Source organism: Musca domestica, unplaced genomic scaffold (assembly GCF_030504385.1).
Source record: "Musca domestica strain aabys unplaced genomic scaffold, Musca_domestica.polishedcontigs.V.1.1 32, whole genome shotgun sequence".
NCBI lineage: Eukaryota > Metazoa > Arthropoda > Insecta > Diptera > Muscidae > Musca > Musca domestica.
The window spans coordinates 10,456,724-10,478,756 of record NW_026712311.1 but is presented as its reverse complement, the minus strand read 5'-3'; the positions used below and the strand labels follow the sequence as shown (position 1 = coordinate 10,478,756).

The 22,033-nt window shown below is 32.1% G+C and overlaps 1 protein-coding gene and 1 long non-coding RNA gene across 2 annotated transcripts; both read left to right on the top strand.

The window, feature by feature from the left end:
* Window positions 1–777: 777 nt before the first annotated feature.
* LOC101893002 (carbohydrate sulfotransferase 4) lies at window positions 778–21,962 on the top strand. The gene is made up of 5 exons (XM_011291972.3): window positions 778–878; window positions 1,317–2,247; window positions 20,496–20,675; window positions 20,733–20,934; window positions 20,998–21,962. Exons 2-5 carry the CDS (start codon window positions 1,337–1,339, stop codon window positions 21,118–21,120), a joined length of 1,416 nt encoding a protein of 471 aa, XP_011290274.1. The 5' UTR covers window positions 778–878; window positions 1,317–1,336; the 3' UTR covers window positions 21,121–21,962.
* Window positions 15,936–16,439, top strand: LOC131803670 (uncharacterized). The gene is made up of 2 exons (XR_009342713.1): window positions 15,936–16,129; window positions 16,208–16,439. It is a non-coding gene; the product is annotated as an uncharacterized LOC131803670 (long non-coding RNA).
* Window positions 21,963–22,033: the final 71 nt, after the last annotated feature.

Here is a 22,033-nt window from a genome sequence, read left to right as displayed (position 1 = left end):
TTACATTTATATAAGGCAATTATTTTTAGCAATATTTTCCAAGTTTACTGATTTTAATGGAATTTTTTAAAATACATGAAATTCTCAGTAATATGAATAGAAGAAATTTTTGTTTTTCTCCTAGAGATTTATATCATTAATATTAAAATTTTCATTCATGTTTTCAACTTTTTGTGCAATTGTTGACATTTTGAATATATTTTTGTATTTTTCTATTTCTAAATTCTTCTGAGAGACACTTGTCAAAAATTTTTTCTTCCGATACAAACATTTTGAAAATATTGCCTCTTTTGTTTTTAGTTTTCTGTGGAACTTTCAACTCGTGGACAAAATGCACACCTCGGATGAGAGAGAATACAAAATTTACTTTAGTTTGAATTTACATACGCCATTCAACATTGTAGTTTTCATTCATTTGTTAGGGATGGCACACATTTCATCTTAGTTCTGAGAGTGACTTGAATGGAACAAAGAAAAAATCTGTTCGCTTAGCAAATTTTGTGTGGGGAATTAAGTAGATATTTGTTAATTAATGGTCGAACAAGGAATAGAGAGCGAATTACGTGCCATGTGAACTTAGCATTAGAAATATCGGATACAGCGTGGAATTGGCAACACAACAATAATATAGCCGGCAAAGGGGTAGCACTTCCCATTTTCTTCAAATCGTTCGTGCAAACGTCAATCGAACTTAAGGAAATAAGTACAAAGACGGAGCGAAAAAATAGAACTGTAGGTCAAAACGGAACTAAGAAGAGAGAAGATTCGATGCGATTGAAAAAAATTTTGACAGTCAGTTTTTAATATTTGGTTGGTGAATGTTGAGCGGCGGTGGTTTCGTAAAAATGTGTTAAGAATTTATGAAGTGTTGCGGAATTGTGAGCTTTTGCTATTGTCATTAAACAATCCAAATGCTATGAAAATTTAATTAAAAAAATTGCAAGTGAACCAGAAAATTCTACAAAATTGTATAAAGGACAAATAACAAGGACGGTTTACTTTGTTTTTGTTCGCACAAATTTAGAGATGTAAAAAATATTTATTATGTAGTGCGATATCCGGGTATCGGTTTAGCTTGAAGAAGAAAAAATAGCCTTGGATTTATAAAGCTCGCCCTATTTTATAAAATGCTAGAGTCCTCGTGATAAATTCTCAATGTTGTGGGTTTTTTAATGTGAACAAATACAATTACACATGCAACCAAAAGAATTATAGAAGATACGAAGGCGTTTGTAACATTATTCGTGGATTTGTTTGGAATATTTTTGTTTAATGTGCAAAAGATTAATTGACTGTCTTGTCATCATTTGCTCTAGCTAAATAAGACAGCTATTTTATGAGTGCCTATGAAGAAACAGATACAGCGACGGTGTCGCTTTTGACGGGAGTCGAGGTTGGAACGAAAGCTGCCGGGACTGCAACCCCAAAATTATCTGGAGTATTAAGAACTCGTTCCCAAGTAAGAGGTGGCCTTGTTACAAAGCGCAAGAAAATGTCTCGCCGGGCGAATTTGATAGGAATTTGTGGCATAAGTTGCTTATGTATTTTGCTACTGGTCGCTACCACACAACACAGACCCTTGCCATCCTCGCTTTCTTCATCGTCAATAGGTTCAGTAGGCAATGTGGACAACGGTGGGAACACAGTATTAAATGCACAATCTGGAGGAGTCTACTCGACAGGTAACGGCAATGGTCAAACATTTGGTAGCATATCAACAATAGCAGAAGTTGTTGCCCAACAAAGAGCGAAAATTGCACAAGAAATGGAAAACTTTGAGTACCCTGCGGGGCGTTTCGGCGTTGACGCCGAAAAGTTATCTGATCTGACCCCGGAAACAGAAGGAGTGCCTGTTCGAAGTATGGTGCTTACCACATGGCGAAGTGGATCGACATTTTTAGGAGATATTCTCAATGCAATGCCTGGAAACTATTATCACTACGAGCCTTTATTACACATTGGTATTAAGCAAGTACGTACCCCAGAAGAAGAGGAGGAAGCCATTAAACACCTCAAAAGTCTGTTCTACTGTGATTACTACGACATGGAGGAATACTTGAGCTATGGAAAGAAAAATGTACATTTATTTCAACACAACAAAAGACTGTGGCAGTTATGCAAGGAATATCCCCATTACTGCTGGCGGCCCAAATTTCTAACTCCAATATGCAAATTATTCCCCTTACAAAGTATGAAGACCGTCAGACTACGTTTAAGTACAGCGGAGAAGTTGCTGGAAGATAAAAGGTAAGAAACTTTTCTTTTCAAATTTTTAATCAGTTTATCTCTATTACATATACATATATATACAGATAATGCAGCCACTAAAAAGTAATAAACGCACACAATTCTTATCTCTTTCTAAAAGACTTAAAGGGGCAACTAATTATATTTTATCCCATGAGCAATACTTGGGTTTTACTTGTCATATCGAAGCTTTCAATGAATACGTATCCATATTACTCATATCATTTGATTCTTATCAATTAAACAGTGGCACAAGCAAACACATGTTAAACACCCATAACATTTCAGCAACCACATCTGAACAGGGAATGTTTAATTTATTTTATGAAAAAGGTATTATATTGTGCTTTTGAAGTTACGATGACATTTTCTGCTTGTATAGATTGGAATAGGTCGGGATTTTAAAAAATATATTCAATATAATTGTTTAAATAATTATTTGATTAATAATTGCTTGTCACTAAAACATACCTTCAGATTTCCTAATCTCATTAGAATTTATGAGCCTTTTCTACATTGTATTAGAGTCATATTTAAAATGATTTTTTTAACAGTTAACAGTTCAGACAAAATATTTTTTTCATTTCCACGCCTTTAGTTGTTATAAAAGTCAAGTTAGAATATAATCTAAAACCGAAAACTAAGTCATGATAAGAATAATGGTATGGTTCAATTTGGTTTCGCTTAGGACAAGTGTGAAGAAAATATCACGCCTTGTTTGCTACAATAGTCGAATTGACATTAAATTCGTTACAAGGAACTGTTAGAGTAAGTTTTCGTTTTAGTACAGAATCCGTTTAACAGGTATTGCGGAGATTTTGGCAATGTTATTTAGCTGGCAATTCTGAGGATTAGACCCTTAAAGGCGGGGGTTTAAAACCTCATTCGAGGCCTACACAAGTACTTACATCAACGAAAACGTTTCCTTAAGATAAAGGGCTTAAAATCTTAATCTTTTTATACCCTCAGCCATATGGCTACAGAGGGTATATATCATTTGTTACGGTCAAAACGTGTCTAGTCGAAATAACGTTTTTAGACCCTAGGTCTCTTTGGATCAAATCCGTTTCAGAACATTTGAAGTAGAACATATGTCCGTCCGTCTGTGTAGCTGGTGTGCACGATAACTCTCGAAGGGAGTATCCGATTTGGTCCAAACTCAGTACATCGTAATATTTTTGTCAAACTTAGATCGAGTTCGGAGATAGGCAATATCGGTCCACTTCTACTGGTACCTCCCCACAAAAGGTCGAAATTTTCAAAATATATATTTTTTTGCACAGAAGCAGAAAGGATAATCTTGTTTTGCTCCAACTTTGCACATCCTAATATTTGCGTCAGTACTAGGTAAGGTATGAAAATGAACAATATCGGTCCACTCCATCAAGTGCCTCCCCCACAAATGGTCAAAATTTTGAATAATTACAACTCTCATAAAATGTGATGTAAGAGTCCGATTGTCGAATTTCACACATCCTACTATTTTTATAAAACCAAGATCTGGTAGTAAGATGGAATATATCGATTCGGTCCACCAACACAATATCTGTTATAAATATGGTAGAGATCGGACCATTTCTTTTGCTACTTGCCCCACATAGGGTTCAACATTTTGGAAAGCATAACGCTTAAAGAAAGCGAAATAAGCGTCCAACTGTCTTCAAATTTCACACATACAAACATTTTTGCTAACACAAGATCTGTATTGAAGATGCTATATATCTGCGAACCCCTTCTGGTACCTCATCCACAAAGGGACAAAATTGTCAATTCATATTCTGCAGCTGGTTTTGGAGATCGCAAGCTCGAAAAAGTCACCGGAATTCTCGAAACATTCCTTAATTTTTTTTTATTATAGTCCTTGGACAGAAATAGTGCATATGAATAAGTGTTTCCTGAGCTATTTGTAAATATCTCGAGGTGTTTTCCTGTTACATCCTTCATCCTTCCTAGAACGTCTGTTTTCTGACGTCTTATTCATTTAACGTCACAATATTTACCAAACGCTTCTTCGTTACATATAATTGTCACCATTCACTAACAAGTGTCATCTTGATATACACGTATTTGTATATCATTAGTATATAATGTGTATCAAGTATTTTATCTATTCAATTGAGGTCGAATAAAATCATCTCTTCTATAGTATTAAAAAATCGTAAGGAAAAATAAGAAACTAAGAACAATCACAATAGTCTGATAGTCTCTTCTACGTATTAATACTACTCAGCGATGTAGTAAGTCGCGGAAATTGGGCAACATTCTACCCTAATACACATGTATTTATGAGCATAAATCTGTTACGTTTTCCACTGACCAAAAGTCTGCAATTTGTCAACGGATGATTATTAAAAAAATAGTTTTATGGTGAGTTTAATTTCAAATCTCACCCTAGGCATTTATAACACGTTGCTTTTTAGTATGAAATAAATCATGACATAGAGATATATTGGTTTAAATTTTGGGCAAAATTTATTTTAGATTTCCTTAAAATAGTTTTGGAAAGCGTAATCTATTTCTGAATCACTGCCGGTCAATATCTCATATTATTGTTGACTTTATGTCTCCTTGGTATTTTGTACACATACATGTATCGGATTCCTAAAACTTTCTTTGCATTTTTGGGTAATGTTTTCTTATTTGTGTTTATTTTCACTTTCCCATGTTTTTTTTTTTGTAATAAAAGCAAGCAATGAGATACACGCATATACTAATGTGACTGTTTTCAAGATACATTACACATTTTCTCTAACTTGTTTGTAGGCGAGACATCTAACTCATTTTTAGCTTAGTTTTAATTTCTCCATTTCACCTTTTCTTCATTGTTTGTTTTCTTACTAGCCCCATTTGAATGAGGATTGTAGCTTGCACTTGGTTCAATTTCCTAGCATTGAATAACGTTGGTAAACAATTGATGTCGTCAATTGATCTTATTTGTAGTTTTTTGTAATGCCGGTTATATTGAGTTTTTCTTTTTGGAAAAATATAGGCAATGAAAAGTGTCTTTAACTCCTTCTCCTATCATCTGGTTATAGCAGATATAATGTTATGTATATTTCGATCATAACGATCAGATAACAAAATTGCTGAACATTTTCATAAGATTATTGGATATGGTTATTGACAGCTGAACATTGATTTGAATATAATAAGAAAACTAAGCCAAATTATTTTTTTTTTATTAAAAACTTCGCTCTCGCAAAAAATTGTAACAAAGCGAAACAATAATTATATACTCGTCTTTTTGCATTTCATGTTTTTGTTTCTTGATGAATGAGAGGACCTTGATCTGGGTATTTGTGCCCGTCCAACTAGATCTTGTAATCACGCTACACATATTCAATGTTTAGGATTTGAAACCGGTAAAAATGGGCAACTATAGTGTTTACTTGTTTTACAATACATCTATGATAAATTTTATGCACACAGAGTTGGATTTTTTGCAAATGAATTCAGCAAAACATTTTTAAATCTTCATGTTTTAGTTGCTGTCTAACTATAAGTCAGAAATTTTGTATAATGCGGTATGTGTTTTACTTCTTGTATACATATCCGGTCGACGTCATCACTGATAAAATTTATTCTACATTTGGTCTGGTTCTACAAAGACATAAAGATTAACATTCTTGAAACTCTCGCACAAAACATTTAACTTTGCATTATTTTTATAAAAGGGTCATAGATATTTTTTAAGCAATATTATTGTAATATATATTGGGAGAATTATTATGTATGTATTGGGATTTGGTAATTAAAACGCTAATGACATTGTTGAAACTGAACTAAATACCACAAGTTCACATTCGCTTAGAAATGAAAAAGTGATGAGTGATAAAAATCAAACCATTGTCAACGAAAGCTCACATTTAATTTAAAAATAGCAATTAATAGAATGCTTGGTTGAAATTTTATTTCATAATTTGTATTTGTTCTTAAAAAATTTCACTTAAAATATTTACATATTACACTTAACGAACCAATACGTGATTTGTGACGAAAAAAAAAAAACAAGTACATGTTAGTTTGACTATTGCCAAAAACAATAACCAACAGCAACTGTTTTTATAACCACCAATATAATATGGAGGGTTTATTTAATCGTATTAATTCATAAGTTATATATTCAGCGTAAATTTCTCATTCGGCCGTACCTTCTCGGTTGTTCGTTGAAACGACTATGAATTAGATATTTTGCACAAATATTAAATAGTTTTTGGATTTTGAATACTGAAAATGGGATATATCAGTTGCGTTTAAAATAACATTGGCCCATTTCGGATGCAATATTAATTTATTCATATACTTTCGCTGATGATCCACAATATACTTACCTTGAAATAACGAACTTTGCCAATCTTACCCTCAACATTGTGAAATTACAAGCATATTTATCTCACCGACAAATGTATGGCCTTGGCCCTGTCCACCATTGTCAACATGTGACCAATTTCAATGCGCTGACACACACCAAATGTACTGAAATCAAAGACACATCATTAGTTAAGGAAAAACCACAAGCATATGAATAAAAAAATTACATATTTCAATAGATTCTTGGGTTATCATCGTTCTTTAATTTAATACTGTGACGTTTTTTGCTTATTTGATGATAACATTGTTTCTATGTTAGAAAATTAGTTATTAATTTCGTCATTGATGTCAATAAAATTGCTAGACGAGACTGACAATGGCGTTTGTATGAAACAATGGAGCACAAAGAACATTAATTATTAAACAAAAATTATCTACGGTCGAGATGTATTGAAAATATTGTTTAATGCTCGTTAAGAACACTTTGCAAAATTTTTGGTAGCAAGGTGGATTTATAAAGTTATACATGTTTTGCTGTGTATATGCATCGGAATAAAGTATTGGTCTGGTTGCAATATTTAGCAGTCTTCTGATACTATTCAGTTGTACGATAAAGTAATAAGACAGATAAAGTGGCATAATATGGGGGAAATTGAAATAAACTTTAAATATTAATTACCAAAGACAAAATGCTAGTTGATGTTCATAAATCCATTATTTTCTATATGAGTGAACACCGTCGTGAAACAAAAGGAAACCCGCTAATGAATAAAATCAAAATACTGTTAGACTTCAAAAAAATTTATGATTATTAGCATTTTTCGTAAAGAGTACAAATCTCGAGTTTGCTACAGTAATCAATTATGAAAAACAATTATTTATTTGCATTAATTGCGAAGATCTCTATTTTTGCAGTGTTAAAAATTCTTTCGATTGTCTTGTTTTTTAGAATTTTATATTTTATTTAGTTAGATCTTTTTGGATTTATAATGAAGCTATGGTGTTTTTTTTTTCTGCGCGTGTAGTACAATAGAAACAAGCCATTGAAGTAAAAACATTAATACCGACACACAATGGATTTGAAATAAACTATAATAAACTGAAAAGTCACTGAACTTAAGAAAACAGTCATGAACAAAAATGTGAGAAATAATAACCAATAGCTGGATGGTGAAATATCTAGTCAAGTAACTTAAAGTTCAGCCATATGGTCGTCTGCGCATTAGCAGCGAACTTTGTGGGGGGGAAAGTGGCATGAGAGTAGTTGTTTTAAAGTGCAGTCGCTTGCTTTAAAAGCCGGTTATATTTGGACAATCTAGTGGATTTCAAGTGTGTAGTATTATGCTCTGTGTTGATTGTTTTTGGGCCTAAATCATAGCTTTTGTACAAACATGAAAGCTCTTTTAAAGTAAAAAATCAATTTTGCATTTTGGCAAAATCGTTCAAACACCTTCACCTCACCTGGTTAAAATCTCATTGCTTTTTGTTGCTAAAATGTGACATACATTTTAAAGTAAGAGTGAAAGTGAAGTGATTGAAGTGGTTTGCTGCTGTCGTATTTTTGTTCGTTGGCTAAAGCAGTGAATTATTGAAATACATTTCATTTTGCACGTCCTAAGATATATTTTTAATGCGGTGCAAGTTTTTGGGTCACCAATTCTTAATATCAATGAAATGCCAAGATAGTTTATAGCGTACCTTGAATCATGTATCAATTTTTTTCTATACCCACATTTTTGTAACACTTTTATGAATGCAAATATAAAGTAACCTCAATACGATGAAAAAATTATACAACTTGCATTTATTTTTAAGAAAATTCTACATTAAAAAAGTTCTATGAAATAGAAAAAACTAGGAGAAATTAGTGATTTAACATTTTCAAAATAGGCATTATACATAGAGTTTTAAATGCAGCTGAAAGAAAAACCTCACATTTTCATCACTCATTTTGCTTTGGTATGAAATATTAACTACATTAATGTCGAACGATAATAATTGTTAACATGTAAACAAACCATTACGAGTGTTCGTAAAACAACACAGTGAGGCATTAACACTTGAAATTTTCAATGACCCGATTAGAAGACAGTTAAGATTTGTTTTTTTTTTTCTATTTTCTCTCAGTTTGTCTATGATATTGCCCAACGTAGGAACAATGAACTATTATGGCGGCTGCGGACAAATAGCAGACGGAAAAAGAAGAATACTGCTAACTATTTTCATATTAACTGGAACGTTAACACGAACTTGCCTTTAGGAATACAAATGTAAAATGACAAAATAGAAGACTTATATGAAATAAGTGAAAATATTTCCGGAATTCGAAACCATTCTCTATCAAATGTTTTCTTGTGTTCCAAAAAACCAGTCTACCGTGGAATTTTATTAGACCAGAACAAAATAGAGTGGTTTTTGGCATGCGACAATGTTGTTGGCTTGTAACAATACTATGGATTAAAATTTAATAAAACAACACAACACCTACGAGCATCAAATTCGCACACCGATCCTATGACTATCTCAGTTTCTCTGTCAAAGCTGGACTTTGACTTCGGGCATGATAATATCGTTCCTATGTCCATGCCTTTTTTTAAATAACTGCACTTTTATATAGGGTAATGTTGAATCTGTCGAATGTATTCCTCTGCTTTTTTCTAAATTACTTTAATTATACCAACCTCTTTAACTTTATTATTCTAAACACTTTTTAGTTGTTCATTACTGCATTGTACAAACATTTACTTTCTGTTTGCCTAGCTCCGGAAAGAAAAGAAAGTATCTCATTTTCTTTTTTACCAAGAAAAATGTTTACTAGTTTACAGTTAGGGATGCCGAATGACTCTTCACTTCAGTTGTTGGAATTTCAACTCGATAGCATAATAGTAGCAATTGAAAAACCTTACAATTTAAATAAAAGAGTGATGAGGTTCCACAAATATTAAGCCATCCCAACAATACTTATATTTCTTTGAATGCAATCTCTAACACTTAAACAAATGAAAAAGGGAAGGTATTTTATGTTCTCACATTCAACTACTTGTGACTTAAAACTTTACTTTTCCAATGTTATTCGGTATCATGTTTCTTCGTGTTATTCATCATATGAGTGACCTAAAAAGTTTGCATTTAGTTATCAATCATCTCTTCGCCTATCATAGATTGCTAGATTATATCATATGTTCATTAAATTGTGTGTATGAGATTTTGAACTGAAGTTCGGACTTTGCATATAAAGAATATATAAATCTTAAACTCTTCTTTCTTAATCAGCATTTGACTTAAAGTTTAATTAGCCACGTTTCTTGAAAATAGTCACAATTGGTATAGTGCAGTGTCTCCTTATTTTCAATAAGATTAGAATTCAGTTGGTACATGCCTTAATAATGCCTCACTTTTTATATTGTATTGAGATTTTTGGGGGTAGCTACGGTTTTGTTTTTCGTAAGTTAAAACTATTGTTTCACAGTGTAATGCGATATGTTTTTTGTTTCAAACGCCGTGATCATATATCTCCTTCTGTGAAGGATTTTCTCGGTTGTTCGTTTGAGTGTTTTGTGAATTTAAGGTCAATGTTGTTCTTCTGCAAACATTTTAAATTGAGGACATCTTCTACTATTTTGGATCTTTTTAAATTTTCGAGATCTGTAAGGAACTTGCAAATTATTATACCACGCGTGACTCCTCTGTTGGAAAAATCCTTCTATGTAAGAATTGCTCGCATTTTCAACAATCTGCCACATAATCTTAAGACATTTAATTCTTCCCTAAAATGTTACAAGCGTAAATTATTTGCTCATTTCAATATTGTTTAAAATGTATGGTTTCCTTGTGTTAATTTGTTTTTTTCCTTGCATAGTTGATTTATCTAAATCTTCAATGAACTGTAATTTTTGCTCATATTTTTTTTAATTTATTTTAATGTTAATTTTTTAATAAGATTTTTAAGATTAAGGATGTTATGAATAGTTTAGTGTAGTCATATATAGGAGTTCTGGGAACCGTCAATCAATTGTCAATTGTTAATTTGTTTTAGTGTTTATTTTTAAGTAAGTCTTTTAAGTAAGTAAGTCTTTAATTTAGAGTAGTCATGTATAGAAGTTTTTGGAACCGTCCATGGCCCTGTGGTTTCAACCACAATTTCCTATGTAATGTGATGAGATATTTTGGGTTCCCAAAAAAAGGTCTATCCCAGAAAGTGTTATATACGTCCAGAATTTGACAAAGTACCTATATAATAGCACCTCGGGGGTTCTATATTTTGAAAGTTTCCAAACAAATCAGCTGTAATATGACATTTCGTGTTGTCATTAGGTATACAGGGTGAGATAAAAAACTACAACAAAGTCAAACGCCAAAAATGTTTTACATTTTTTTTTTTAATTTATTGAATGAAAGCAAAAAATAGCATATAGCAGGAAATAGGATCAAATTTTAGATTAAGGTTAGATTTGTTTGAATTGATCACCTTTGGCACGAATTATGGCTTTCAAAGGGCCAATGAAACCGTCACACGCTGCCCAAATGTTGCTCTGCGGTATTTTGGCCTTAGGTGGTCTACACTTTGGTAGTTTTTAGTATCAACCTTGCTTTCCTATACTATACCACAGACACAACAGTCCAACGGATCGGTATCCGGAGAATTTGGTGGCCATTTTGCGATGGAAATGAAGCTAGGAACCCCATTTTAAAACCATTCTTGGGTGGCGCGTGCTGAGTGCGATGGTTCAGAGTCCTGTTGAAATTTTCAAGGTCTGCGTCCAAAATGTTTGCGTGCCCGAGGCTTTAATACACCCTCCAGAATATTTTCAATTTTTGCCGAATGGAATATTGCTTGCGATTGCGAAGGTACGAGACACAACCATTACTCACATTTAAATGCAAGAGTGCTCTAACTGTAGCCACTTGCGGTTTTCCACCAAAAATAAAGAAATCACACCATCACGAATAACTTTTTTCTAGAAATTTCTCACCAAACTGCTTTTGTACGCTTGCAAACAATATAATGAGCTGTCACTAGAATAATTATAACAGATGTCGGATGACTGGTTTAGAAATGATAGCAGTCTGAAGTTGGTTGCAGCTTTTTCATAGCACCATGTATTTTACCTCACAATATATAAGCAATATTACCATGGTTTAAGGTCTTAGCCACGATTTCGGAAGTGCAATGCTCTAAATATTTAGATGAAACAAGTTCGGGACAAAAATAAGGTAGTTGCCTACACCGAGAAACACTGCCGTTAACTTTTATTTCAAGATTCATACCAAAATTTTGCGTTTTAAAATTACCGATTTCTACGGCAAATAAGTTAGAGAACTCCACTATAGATTTCTAAAGGTTCGTAATGATGGATTGCATAAAAAGTTCTGCCCCTCCAAACCTCTTTCACTTATATTTATAGCTTAGTTATTACTTCTTTAAATCTAATGTCAGCGTTTCAGTAATAACGTTAGAATGCTGGCGTACGCAACTATCATTAGTTCAGTATTTTTCTTTCTTCGAGATTGGTAGATAACGTTTGAACACGAATGTAACGTACACGCTAATTACAGACCTGAAACTGTGTTGTGCGGCATGGCGTAATCGAGGATAAGGTAAATGTAGTAAATTGTACAACAACAGAATAAATATGAATATGCTACCAAGAATAAATATGAATATGCTACCAAGTATGTAAATATTTTGTTCTCAAGTCTGTATTTTCAAATTATTCATAAACCGTTGATATCCTTTTTCTGGTACAATAATATTAGCGTACCGATAAATTTTGTATTATTGAGGTATTTGCTTTGGAATAACCCCAGAATTCAGGTTTTAGTATTTCATAGTAATTTTTGGCCTAAAATTGCGACACATCGCCTGCATTGGCCTTCTACCTTTAGTTGCATAAACAAACAAATTATATTTGACAATGCAATAATGTTGAAAAGATGAAACTGCAGTAAAATTTTTGTAGGACAATAACAGTACAAAAAACGGAGTGACACTGCAGATTGTATATAAGTAAATGGAAAAAACATGTAACATACCTTCGACGAGCATCTTGTGATTGTATAGTTAATGTTATTGTTGGTGTTGGCAATGTTTCTACTTTTGTTTTGCATGACACAAAAAGCTAATTATATCTTTATACACCAAACATCATTTGAATAATTTGATTTGATCAACTCTCATAATTTCGCTTAGTAATCATATTTTAAAGAAGAAAAAAAACGAATAGAGTTTGAATATGAACATTTTCAAAATTCTAAATTCAAAAGGGAACATAATTTTAAGCCGGTTGTCATTCTAATACCACCAATTTGGTTTGCATGAGGAAAAATGTGTGCAAACATGATTGAACGTTTTACACACGTTGTAAGGAAGGAGTGTCATTGGCAACAACATCACCGGAAGGTATAGCACAACGTCGTGGGTAGAACAATATATGCCATGACATATTAAAGGTTCCAATGTACAAAAATGTGTTTCTTGGACATAAGCCAAGAAGCCGAATAACATGTACCCAGCTTTTCCACACAAATATAAAGTGCTTGTTGTATTCAGTTGAAGAATGAAAAGTCAATAAATGCAAAAGAATCATTTCACGTCATATTACTAAAAAGGCACGTACGTTCGTATGCACATACATTCTAAAAATGTGTTCATGGCTGTATTTCTCTAGCTATTTTTGATTAAAATGTGGTTTTAAAATTGTATTTATTGTGATAAAAAAACATATTTAAATAATACGTCAAGGGTTCGTCATGTTTTTAAGGGAGCGTATGGATTCCCTGACAAAAGGATGGACGTTATTTTGAGACATAAAATGAATTGTGGAAATCAGAGAGCGGAAATTTGGCTTTAACAGCGCAGGGGAGAAAAACTTCCAGACTCTATTTCCCAAAAAGGTTTGGATCATTCTTCAAGGGTCGCCAGGTCTGGTCATTCTTTGTGGATGTGGATTACTATCTTCTATGGAAATATAGAGAAATACCCAGGCTCTATTTATATTTGACATTGGTGTTGATGCATTAAGTTGGCTGGGGGTAGAACATTTTTTGGGGTATTAAGTTATCGTAAATCACAATGTTTTTATTTATCAACAATACGATACAAAAAATATTAATTTTGCAGCATTCAAGCAAAATTTCAGTTATATCGACGAAACAGCTATTTAGGCGAACAATTTAGCAAATAAAATATGTATAAAATACATATTTTGTTCGATATACCACAGAGATTTAAAGCAATTTGGGCAGCAACATTCAACGTACAAGTTTGAAAAAAATATTGGGCGTATTTCCGCGTTTTGATTAGTTGTTAAAAATACCATTCACAAATTGTTTCCACGTATTTATATCCAAAATCACATCGTATTCCCGTGCAATATTCCCTTTTTGCATATTACATCTTGTAAATAAATGTTTGCCAAACTAAAAATATTATCCAATTTTAAATTAAATACATTTTAATTGTCTAAAATATATTTTTGTCTGCAGTGTATTCTACACATGTGTCTTTGTGTCTAATATAGAGAAGGAAGCTAGATGATCCATAGTTCTTTTCTATCATCAGAATATAATCACATTCTAAGTCGATTTATGGATGTCCGTTCGTCCGGATGAACAAAATTGAAATTGGAGATATTTGGTCAAAATTTAATTATAGTTACATATATACATCTTCGTCCGACTTGCTGTTTATTGTGCACCAAATGTGTAATATCAGTCCAAATTGAATGGAATTTGGCACACAGGACAAAATAGAGTCTAGAAACAAGTATGTCAAATTTGGTGGAAGTTAGTTCAGATATAGCTATAGCTCCCACATATATTGTTTATTTGTTTTTTATTTTTATTCTTCATAGGCGTATTTGCACTCCGCAACAAAGATATTAGGGGGAATATATCGAATACAGGACTGAAATGCCTTTGCCAAATTTTATCGAGATGGCTTCAGATTTGGATATAGCTCCCATATATACCTTTACTCAATATCAGGTTTATTGTGCACCAAATTGCTAATATAAGCCCGAATTGAATGGATTTTGGCACATAAGAACGAATTCAGACCGGAAGAAATCGGTTAAGATATAGCTACAAGTTCCATAAATATGTTTCATCCCTCACACTCGTAAAATGCTCTCCATAACAACGATATTGGGTCCCAGCTATCAGATATAGCATACCGCTTCTTAATTTTATACAGATCGATTTCGATTTGGATATAGCTCCTATATATTTCTTCATCTGATTTGACGTTTATTGTGCTTAAAAGTGTAATATCAGTTTAAATAAGATGGATGTTGATTAATATCTGTTATGATTCAAATACACATCAACTGGGCAATATGTATTTACTAGATTGCAATTAGTGACAAAATGGGAAATACGACCATAATACTGAATACGCGATACGTTTTTTTCTTCTAGTTTTAATAAAATATGTTAAAAAGCGAAAACGGATTTCAACTAATCTGAAAGCAAAATTAATTTTCCCTTAAAATAACTATTTTTTAGAAGTTGTGCTATTGCTTGTTTTTAATTTATACTTTTCCGATCATTGTTTTAATGTATATATTTTATTACCTAATTTCGCAAATTTCTCTGTTAAACAAAGGCTCTTATAAATGAGACTTTATGTAGGATCTCATTGAGCAATCTAACGGACTTTTCTATTTCATTGTCGTAACAGCATCTATTCGGTCGGATGATATTTTATTAAAGTGCAATCTACTGTAGATCGTTTGCAGATTTTTCTTTGCACTTTCAAGCAGACAAACGGAACACGCTTTGCCAATTTTCCATGCTCATAGTTAGGTTGCTAGCCAAGAGGTATGTCAAAGTTATTCCATTTATTCCTTTTTAGCTAGCAAAGCAATAATAATACATTGAGTGTAATTCTTACGGAAAGTGAGGAGATAGGGAAATGGAATGTAATGTGCTGCTATTGGTTGTATGCATAAATCTAACAATTTTAGGTGAAGGCACGAGCGCTAGCATAACAATTGTAATCCTAATAGATTATCCGTGACGTTGAGTGAAACGTGGTTTAAAACAGTGGTCTAAATAAAGTTGATGTGAACTTAAATATTTTTGTATCAAAACGAATATATAAATATGTATCACACACCGTTATTAATTTTACGTAACAGTCGGTGAGTACGAACAATCGAATATTACAAAATATATTCTTTCATTCAACCACTGTGTCTCTGGGCAATTGAGTGTTCACCACTCTATGTAAATGGTAGCTTTTAGCTTCATAGCCTAACATAATTGCAAAGCATAATCTAATAAAGCCATTTTCCGTACCGCTTTACCGCTTTAAATGGTATGTATCTACGAAAACTTTGCCAAGGAAGTGTTCCATGTAAATGGTTAAAGTGGTATGCCTTGAATTTACATTTAGGATTGAAATTTTCAAATTCAAAAATTTATTATATCAAATAGTTGCTGCTTCAATATAAAAAAACAATAATAATATTTTTTTTTAGTCCGGGAAAATGCAGTTTGATTTTCAAATGTATCAATTCCCAAATATTTTAAAAAGAAAAAAAGACCGGTTGGTCGCAAATTAAAAGAGGTAACAACTTTTGTATGATAAAACAAACTTTTTGATAAAAAAAAAATAACTTTCACACTCTTTTCTGTCCTATACAAGGATTTATCGGCAGTTGCAGATTGACGGCATTGTTTATGGAGGCCATAACTCATGTACATTTGATAGACTTCAAAAGAACTTTAAATTATAACGATTATTTATTATTGTTATCAAATGTTGTTTGTCCTATTGTGCCTCTGTATACATACAACTTGAATGAAGTGCTTGTCAATATATTTTTATAAGCTTTAACACTATTTCATAGCAAGCAATATATTCAATTTACGTTGAAGTTTTACAACATCTTTTGGCTTAAAAACGAAATGACCAACATAAACTAAATGCAATCAATGGTATGAAAAACAATGGAATGGGAAAACATTCCTTGATATAGGAACTGACGAGGGTGTTTGACTTGATCCACTTTTAATACCATCAAACTTTTTTTAAATCTTTTTTTACAATCACGATAGAATTTTTCTTTGCAAATTTCAAAATCTTAGTAGATACAAATTATTCTCCAAAAAAAAAAAATTAAATTTCTTATAGTCCCCATATAACGTTATAGCATGTTTACAATCTAAATCTTTACCCAGGCTAACCGTGATTGTTGAGCAATCACAGCCAACTTTACATGGTATAATATATATGGTCAATTACTTGAATTACATATTAGTATGTAAAAGTATTTATTAGCTCCTTGCTAGTATCTGAATTTTCTTGCTCCGTTTCTAAATCATATTTTTGTTTCCGAGTAGAAGACAAACTTGCAAATGGGAACAATTAAGTCATTCGATTTTTATGTTATCTGCAGTATAACGGAAACGTTTTCTGAAATTCAGTCGTGAAATAATTGCATAAAAATTATGTCCAAATGCAATTTTTGTGAATTTTCGCATTTTTTCTGGTTGAATAGTAAACTAGTAATTAAGTGACTAAGCTCAAATTAACGATGTATTTTATTCATTTTATAGACCTTTTTTCCTATTAATTTCTTCTATCCAATCAGATGCTCGTCTTTCGAATATGTTTCTATTTGGCTAGTCGGTAGCTGATATTTAATTCTTTGTTTGTATTTCTCTTAAAGGCGGTTGCTTTATTACTTACTTCTATCTAATCAGATTCCGGTAAATTTATTATGTTTTAATTCGTCAAATCGTTGGAAATTATCGCTTTCTAGTTTAATTGCCGTATGACACTGAGTGTATTAACATTACAAATTGAATTATCGAAAATAATGCGTTATCTTTACGGCTTTACAATTAAATTTATTAATTTACATTGTTTGTTTAAATTATCAAAGATAAGAGCTTAATCTATTGAACGAACATTGATTTGTTAAATCGAATAAATCGTACACCGTTAAAATGTGTATACACATAGAATGTTAATATGTTCTTTAAAAAAATTTGTACACAATTGATTGCGCCAATATGCTTTAACCAATATAAATACGTGATTTTCAGAGAATATACAATTTTGAATTTGAATGTAATTCAATTTCCTCAAGTTTATCAACATTAAGTAGAGAAATTGAATTTTTTTGGAAGCACGTTGAAGGCGATAAACGTCTGTTGTAGTGCTACAACTTCGAATACGTTCGAATATAATCTGAATAAGAGAATAAAACAATCGGAATATTTACAATCATTTCATTTTGCATTTTCATGTAGTACGCCAGGAACCATGATGTTGTTTTCTTGTTTCATACAGTTTGTGTGAATGCGCACAAAATACCAGATAAATCACAGTACGGAAAATCCTTATTGCAAACGTTTTCTAATTCATAACATGGAATTTAAAATAGAATTGCCGAAATGATTATGATAATCGACAATACGGTTTGATAAAATATTTCATCTATTTAGGTATACATGGCACGATTACTTACGAACAGCTCAACAAAGAGAACATCCAATTTGTTTCCCTATTCACACAGTACTCATGCGTTCACTTTTGAATGCTCGTTTCTTCTCACAATTGCATTGTTAACATTCTCTACTTGGTAACCCGTAGTCTACATCCTGGTCATTATATGTTTGAAAAGCTAACGATTCCCAAAACGATAACACTTTTTTCAACATTTCTAATTTCATCACTTTGAATTTCTCAAATTGCCATCTGTTATTTGATTAAAAATTGGCCACTTGAAAAATATGGACCACAAACATTGTATCCAGGTGTTTGTTATAGTTATCATAAAGATCAGCAACTCAAGGACGTTTTAAACAATTTTAAGAAACAATTAAACTTTTCATTTCAAATCAATTTTTTAAAACCTTTTACTTTTTTGACAATGGATTGGGTTAAACATTTGGACAACGTACAAGTCAAGTGTCATGTCTCTCCGAAAGCTATCCACTCGAGTTGGCATGTTAGTATTTTCAAATGCTAAGTACATCCGTATTTAAGATACTGTGGGTCTCTACCATTCAATCATGGTTATGTAGGCAAATATTGCATCACACATGTTTTTTAAGCTCTATTGTCGAATTCACCAGTTTGAAATATATACAGGGTAAGATGAAAAAACTGCAACTAACTTCAGACTGCTGTCATTTCTAAGCCAGTCATCCGACAGCTGTTAAAATTATTCCAGTGACAGCTCATATGGCACGTGAGCTGAACATATCGCAATATTCCATTCGGCAAAAAATGAGAAATGAGCTCGGGGTGAAGCCATTGTGGGCTGCCATAGCTGCGGCCGAACTTTGCATCAGAATAAATGCCGTATTAAAGCCTTAGGCACTCAAACATTTTGGCCACAGACATTGGACATCCCAACAGGACTCAGCACCATCACACTCAGCACGCGCCACCCATGAATGGTTACAAAATGAGGTTCCTTGCTTCATTTACAGCGCACAATGGCCACCAAAATCTTCGGATACCAATAAGTTGGACTACTGTGACTGGAGTATTTTGAAAATCAAGATTGGCGCAAAAAATACCAAAGTATCGCTTCGCCGGGAATGAGCCAAAATACCGCAGTGCAACATTCGGGCAGCGTGTGACGGTTTCATTGGCAGTTTGAAGGCCATAATTCGTGCCAAAAGTGACCAATTCGATGCTATTCCCGACTTTTGTTGCTTTCATTCAATAAAATTTAAAAAAGGAATGTAAAAATGATGGCGTTGTTGCAGTTTTTTATCTCACCCTGTATGTATGTTTAATCTTGGAAGTATACAGGCATAAACTTCCCATGTGTTTCATGTAATACAGATTGAATCTAGAAAACACACAGTTGTGCTGTTTCTTTTCTAAACCATATTTATTATGTAATGTTATACGTTGAGGAGCATGGTAATTAAGTTTAATGTGTCGTTACCTTTTTATTTTAATACCTCTTTGTTGTTAACGTTTTAGATAGAGTTTCATAAATATGAAATTTCGTTGTGTACATACTTGATTAACCTGTGAGGATAATAAGATTGAACAAAATCAGATATTCTGCACGAAAAGATTTCTGCTTGATTGCCAAAAATAGTTCGAGCGGGAAATGAAGAAGACTCTAAAGAGCTCCTAGACTGTCATTGTAAAATCTGTGTTTTACAAGATATTTTTAAATTAAAAACAAAAGTACGAACGTTTTATGTTCACCACTAGGGGGGGGTATAAAACGTTCGTTCTTTTTGATTTAATTTATTATAAAATTGCTCATTTCACAATTGTTACTTTGTTATTCAAAAATAACAAAGTTAAACAGGAATGACTATTAATGGGAGATAATAATTTATAGATCATGATTGGATATTATTTTAATTCACTTAGTACATTTTTTAATAGCTACAGTGTGTTTTTATACGTTATAATACGAGAAACTGCGTTATACGTTTATGACTTCGAATTTTATCATATGAAAACTTTATCTGGGAATATTTTTAATTACCAAAGTATGTGCTCGATTATTAAAACAAACTGTTTTTATTTATTAGCCAGCAAATTAATCTATTTGGAAATTCCCACATTATCAATCAATAAAATTGTGGACAGCAATTAATCACGTTCATATATTTTTTTAAATTTTGGGTATATGGTACTCACTGTAGTACAAAATCATTCCCAGCATCAAAATAATGTGAGAATAGACTATAATTCAGTGGGCAATTCAATGATAATCATAACGAATAATAGCCACTCTAAATAGTATATATCGCTATGTATATTGAAATGGATATAAAACTAAAAACAAATCTCCAAAATATCATTATTAGCGTTCAAATTCTATTTATACTAATTTTAAATGCTAACATTTTCTAGGTTGTTTATTATATATACTATTTGCCAGCATTTTATTTAGATAATACAATTGTATACTTTTATTTCATTTGTTTTCGTATACTTTCAGTTTAAACATACATATTATATTGTTGGTGCGTGACCCCAGAGGAACAATGCAGTCTAGACGTCATCGTACGTGGTGTTACGATAATCCAGATTGTGATCAACCACAAATTTTATGCAAAGATTTGGAAGACGACTATCATGCTGCTGAAGTACTTCTAAAAAAATATCCATCTAGATTCAGGCACGTCAATTGAAATAAATATGAATATTAAATTAATAAAATAAGTAAACTTTATAGGACTATAAGGTATGAAGATCTTTCGTTAGACCCCTATGAAATGAGCCAAGAGTTGCTGCAGTTTTATGGCCTACCTTTTGACCCCTTGGTTGAAGAGTTTTTGGATACTCATACTAAAGTTAATATTGGCGGTGTAAGTTCCACATTCCGCGATTCTAAATCGGCTCCATTCCATTGGATACAAGACTTAACTCAGGCAGATGTAAGATATGATTATTAATATACATACATTTTTTGCATTAATAAGTTCTGCATTCACTTCCAGATTAAACACATACAAAACTCATGCACCAAAGCAATGGATTTGTGGGGTTATCGACGTATAAGCAATTTTACCGACTATGCACGCAATTTTGATCCCATAATATTGCCGCCTCCATTTACGTGAGATGTTTATCATGCCCAGGGTTGACAACCTCAAGAAGTGAATTTTCTTAGTTTCGTAAAAATACACACAATGCTTAACCTAAAAAGTCTAGTTCGCCTGGCTATCGAGAATTTTTTTTGCTTGTGTTTTAAACATAAAAATAACAAAAGCAAACTGCTGAGCATTATCAAGAATATGCTCATTTATTCATATACATAATCATGTGTGTGAATGTTTTCTTGTATGTAAATGATGCCACAATGGCATACAATAATTTAAATATAAGGAACAAAAACGATTTTATCGACATTAAAATACAACAAATGCTGAAATGTTAATACATAATAACTTTGTGCAATGCGAAATAATACTAAAATAGTAGAAAATTTTCTAATTTTAAGTAATAATTAAGTCCATTCGATATTAATTTATAGTATAATGTTAAAAACAATTTTACCAATAAGCAAGCTTAATTTAGATAATTTTAGACATGTATAGCATAACAATACTATCACGTATTTTACACTGCATCAATGTTACGTTTAAGGCTGTACTTCTCGTTAAAATTTAAATGTACATATGCGTTTCATATCACGAAAGCGAAACATTTTAATTGTTCGTTTACTCTTTTGTAATACAATACACTCACCCAAAATACATATATCTGGGTCAATGTTCCACTTTTGCAATATTTATACTTCACATAATCTACAAACACACATTTAGTTTTTTAAAAATGACAAATATTTATATTTTAACGTTAACTACGTAATAAAATTAAAAAATCAAGCAAAGCAATAGCAATCCACGAATCAATTTCAATAGAATTTATAGTAAAAAATAAAAAAAAATTGAATCAATTATTTTCGTCTTTTATTTTGTGGGTGGTAAATAGATTTGCTGTAATACAATGTCTGTGTCTTTACTCAATGTA

Bases quoted from the DNA above. Each gene is read 5' to 3' on its own strand.
- LOC101893002 (XM_011291972.3), top strand. From the start codon at position 1,337: ATGAGTGCCTATGAAGAAACAGATACAGCGACGGTGTCGCTTTTGACG. The intron at 2,248-20,495 runs GTAAGAAACTTT...GTATACTTTCAG, and splicing joins AAGTTGCTGGAAGATAAAAG to TTTAAACATACATATTATAT. The intron at 20,676-20,732 runs GCACGTCAATTG...TAAACTTTATAG, and splicing joins AAATATCCATCTAGATTCAG to GACTATAAGGTATGAAGATC.